General features: G+C 36.7%; 1 protein-coding gene across 1 annotated transcript; it reads left to right on the top strand.

Moving 5' to 3' along the window:
* The first annotated feature begins 222 nt into the window (after positions 1 to 222).
* LOC128666167 (olfactory receptor 12D1-like) lies at positions 223 to 1155 on the top strand. Its single transcript, XM_053720618.1, has one exon. It carries the CDS (start codon positions 223 to 225, stop codon positions 1153 to 1155), a length of 933 nt encoding a protein of 310 aa, XP_053576593.1.
* Positions 1156 to 5427: the final 4272 nt, after the last annotated feature.

Here is a 5427-nt window from a genome sequence, read left to right as displayed (position 1 = left end):
CTATACATTTTTTAAAAAAAACACCCCCAGATGGGCTATAAATGGATCATCTAAAAAACATTTATGTCCCTTTTAAAGAAAGAAATTGTTTTTGTGTCCCTTTAATATTTAATAGAGAATAGGACTATAGTATAGTGTGTCCTGGATATAATTAAACATTTTCATGTTTTTTTCCATTTTCATCAAAGAAAAAAAAATAATAATCACTGAATTTAATAAACCATGAATGTAGAAAATCAAACGTCAATCACTCACTTTGTTTTACTCGGTCTGACAGATGTGGCAGAGGCTCAGTTAACTCTTTTTGCCATGGTTTCCCTTTTTTATTTTACAACTTTAATAGGAAATATTTCTATATTTATAATAATCATATGGGATAGAAGTCTGCATATTCCCATGTATTTTTTCTTGTGGAATCTCTCTATCCTTGACATTCTCTATTCCTCTGTGGCTGTACCCAAGATGATCACTGATTTCCTTGTCTTGGAGAAGAAAATCTCCTTCGGTGGTTGCATCTCTCAAATCCATTTTTTCCATTTTTTTGGAAGTACAGAAGTTGTTCTTCTCACAGCAATGTCTTATGACAGATATGTAGCATTAAGCAAGCCATTACGTTACACTATCATAATGAATAGCAAGGTATGTTTAGGATTGGCACTGTTCTCTTGGATAACAGGATTTTTCCATTCTCTGATACACAGTTATATGACAGCAAAACTTCCCTTCTGTGGACCCAATATAGTAAATCACTTCTTCTGTGACGTTAAGCCATTGTTAACGTTGGCTTGCACGGACACATCTCTAAATTTTAAGCTTCTCAATTTTGTCACAGGTACTTTAGTAACATCATGTTTAGTGTTTACACTTTTATCCTACGCCTTTATTAGCAAATGTATCCTAAAAATAAAGACATTAGGAGGAAGAAAAAATGCACTGTATACCTGCACTGCACATCTTACAGTTGTTTTTATCCACTTTGGGACAGCTATTTTTAGCTATCTAAGACCTTCACAACTTGACTCTCTGGATCAAGACAAAGCTGTTGCAGTTCTTTTTAGTGTTATAACACCTGCACTGAACCCAATTATTTATACTTTGCGCAACAAGGACATGAAGAGAGCCATTAAAAGATTTATCAACAGATTTGATTTCTAATAGAATAAAAACTAAAAGTTCTTACACTTTGGATACATTGTACATTCACCAATTTAGTTACTTTTATTTAGTTCTTTTGTTTAATGTTGTGATACAAATACATTATCTTGATAAATATATTTCTGCTTTCTTTTAGACATTGCCGGCTGAAATCATTATTGTTAATTTGTCTAATTTCTGAAGTTGTCACCAACTCTGCACACATCCCTGATTTTGTTTGAATATGTTAGGCCATCTAAGATATGTATAAGATAATTTAAGAATTTAATAATTTTCAACATTTAAATTGGGTAAATATGCAAAAAAACCTTTATATAATTTGACTCTTTTGCTGGATATTCAGAGACCAACAAAGAAGCAGAACTAAGCAGCCACTGGGAATGAACATTATTAAAAGTGATACAGTGATGCTGATTTATTTCCAAGGTAGTTTTTTTCTGAGATGTTGCCATATGCCATATGCTAACCAATTAAGGTAGACTGAGCTAAGAAGAAGGAGCTAAGCGTAGTTTATTCCTGGTTAAAAACATTAGGGGTTTTTAGACTATAAGAATGTTGCAATGAAAAATAGTAAAACCACATAATTGTTTTGTTTTTTTAAAGTGTGTGTGTGTATATATATATATATATATATATATATATATATATATATATATATCCTATTATATAAAAGGCCATGCATGTTTGTCCCGAAGCTGTCATGCGCAGTAGAGACAGCACGAGGACAAACACATCTGGCCTTAGAGTCTACCTGATCTGCAGCGGCACGGTGACGGTGGGCGGAAGTGGGCGTGGACGGGCGTGAGAGAGAGGGGAAGGAGATAGAAAGGGAGGGGGAGAGAGCAAAAGAGATGGGAAAGAGCTAAAGAGGGAGTAAGAGAGAGCAAAAGAGAGGGGAAAGAGCAAGAAAGAGAGGGCAAAGAGCAAAAGAGAGGGAAGAGAGAGGGGGAGAGAGAAAATAAGAGCGGGAAAGAGAGAGAGCAAAATAGAGGGGAACAGAGAGAGCAAAAGAGGGGGGAGAGAAAATAGAGGGGGAAAGAGTGAGAGCAAAATAGAGGGGGAAAGAGAGAGAGCAAAAGAAGAGAGGGGGAGAGAGAGGGGGGAAGGGGAAAAAGAGAGGGGGGATAGAGAGCAAAAGAGAGGGGAAAGAGCAAGAAAGAGGGGGGGAAAGAGCAAAATAGAGGGGAAAGAGCAAAAGAGAGGGAAGAGAGAGGGGGAGAGAGAGAGAGCAAAAGAGAGTGGTAGAGAGAAAATAAGAGCGGGAAAGAGTAAGAGCAAAATAGAGGGGAAGAGAGAGAGCAAAAGAGAGGGGGGAGAGGGGAAAGAGAGAGGGGGAATAGAGAGCAAAAGAGAGGGATGGAGAGAGAGAGCAAAAGAGAGGGGGGGAGAGAGAGAGCAAAAGAGAGGGGGAGGGAGAGAGAGCAAGGGATGGGACCAATGTACTGCAAAAAATGGCCCGTGTGAACAGGCTTTAGGACTAGTTTTATAATAAAAGATTTAAAATACTAATTGGTATTGTCTGTTGTCTCTGCCCCCCCTCTTCATTTTTTCTTTTGGCCGGGCTGTGATGTATAGAGCAGTTACATCCACTCTCTACATAGGTTTTCTAAGGGCTTTAAGGATTGTCAAATGACACACATGTTAATTGGATGTCCACTGGAATTGTCATAAAAAAGAGTTAATCCAAGTGAGCAGGCATAACATTGCAATGGAAGCATTATTATGTGAACTAATTTAAACCTTTCATCGATGGATTTAAAAAAAAAAAAAAAAGGTACACATATACTTTTTTAATGGCTAAGATTAAAAATATGGCATTTGATTTGTTAAGGTTTACCTTCACTTTAAGAAATATTAAATGGACATTAAACCCACATTTTTTCTTTCATGATTCAGATAGAGAATATAATTTTAAACAACATTCCAATTTACTTCTATAATCTAATTTGCTTCATTCTTTAGATATCCTTTGTTAAAGAAATAGCAATGCAAATGGGTGAGCCAATCATACGAGCCATCTATATGCAACAACGAATCAGCGGCTATTGAGCCTATCTAGATATGCTTTTCAGAAAAGGATTCCAAGAGAATTAAGCAAATTAGATAATTGAAGTAAATTATAAAGTTGTTTAAAATTGTATTCTCTATGTGAATCATGAAAGAACAAATTTGGGTTTCATGTCCCTTTTAAGCTTTAAAACACATGTCAAACAGCTAAACTTTGATAACAATAATGGCATGGAGTAGAAAACAACAATCGGGATATTGAGCCCGATATCTCTGAAGTATCGTCCAAGGAGTCCTCCTAGGCGTAAGGAGGCAGGCAAGGTCCCAGGGAGGATGGATATGTTCTTTCCATGTTGAGATTATAAGATTATTTAATAAAGATAACGTTCTCAAATTTAAGTCTAGGTTTCTTCTTTTACTCCGTGAGAGCACATTTACAACTTAATATAGTGTCCAGTGATGTATGTTTATATTATTATTATTATTATTATTCTTTATTTATAAAGCGCCAACAGATTCCGCAGTGCAGTTCATAGGCAACAAAGATAAAAGGACAGTACAATATGAGACACCAGAAAAAATGTAACAAACAAATACAGGAGGAATTGGGAGCCCTGTCCCCGTGGGAACTTACAATCTAAATGGGTAGGATGGTTCGTGGGTTATTCAAATGGGGGTTCACCGACCAGTTATGTAAAATAGATATAGATATATATATATATATATATATATATATATATATATATATATAGAAAGAGAGAGAGAGAGAGAGAGAGAGAGAGAGAAAGTAAAGTAAAGTTAACTGCAACATCCAAAAATGTCCAAAAATAAATACATGAACAAAGTTCTGGCTCCGGAGGATAAACGTTCAAGAACCAATGGGTTAACAGAGAAACATATCACAGCTCAAAGACTGATCAAAGTAATACTGATCCAGCAAAATTCCCCCTATACACGCTCACTGTGCATTAGCAATAAACTGCAGCATATTATTTCACAGCTCTTGAGAACAGCAGGGTTATACATACTTTTACCACACACAGGTATCAGGTAATTATCAGGGGGAAACCGTGTTCCCAAGAGGCACTACCGCCTCAACTCACCACCACACGGGTGCACCGATTAACCTTTCGTCTGGTGTGTGTGATCAGCGTCCCTTAGAAAGCATATTCCCAGAGCTGGCTTGATCCAAATGCTGCAGCGTCTTCGACAGAGCGTCCCACTATGCGGGAGGGGGTGTGTTCCGGTTCTCTCTCACCATGTGAAATCCATGGACCAATCCAAAGGAAGATCTGCACAGCTTGGAAAAACCTCCGTGAACTTTGGAGCTAAGAGTCCTTAGACCGTTGCTGCAGCCCAGATATAAACACACAGCCAAGGAAAGGATTATGCAGACAACGGTCTATGTAAATAAAACTTCATCTTTATTGTGCAAAACATAAAAGCATTCCAGGGGTCAGCACAGGCACACAACAACACGAAAGTCCGCTAACATGTTTCGGCCCTCAGGCCGTAATCATAGCCTGAGGGCCGAAACATGTTAGCGGACTTTCGTGTTGTTGTGTGCCTGTGCTGACCCCTGGAATGCTTTTATGTTTTGCACAATAAAGATGAAGTTTTATTTACATAGACCGTTGTCTGCATAATCCTTTCCTTGGCTGTATATGTATATATATATATATATATATATATGTATATATGTATATATATATGTATATATGTATATGTATATATATATATATATATATATATATATATATATTACACACACACTGTATATTAAAAAATAATAAATATATATATATATATATATATATGTGTGTGTATATATATATATAATTCAATTCAATACAGACCAGCACTCTCCAAATAATAATGCTGTTTCCAGGGTGCTCCTGAACAAATGTATCTACCATCCAAAAGAAATCAGGCACTCTACGGTATTAAAATCCAAAGTTTTTCTTTATTGTGACGTTTTGGGGTCTTTAGCCCCTTCCTCACACCATAAAATACATACACAAATAACATCAAACTTACCCTCCTATATACCCCACAAAGTGCAGTAAATTGAGCACAGGTGTGTCAGATCTGTACCCTCGTTAAAGCTACTGCGCATGCGCCAACGGCCAATTACGACAACACACCTGGATCAAATCCAAAAAGCAAAAATAGAATGCACAAACATAATTACTAATGTTAATAGCATAATCGGTTTAAATGATTCTTCATTTAATACCACATTGTCGACTGTCGAGCAATTTAAGT

The sequence above is a fragment of the Bombina bombina genome, chromosome 1 (assembly GCF_027579735.1).
Source record: "Bombina bombina isolate aBomBom1 chromosome 1, aBomBom1.pri, whole genome shotgun sequence".
NCBI classification, from domain to species: Eukaryota; Metazoa; Chordata; class Amphibia; order Anura; family Bombinatoridae; genus Bombina; species Bombina bombina.
The sequence above is the reverse complement of the archived record's forward strand: the minus strand, read 5'-3'. Positions and strand labels throughout refer to the sequence as shown.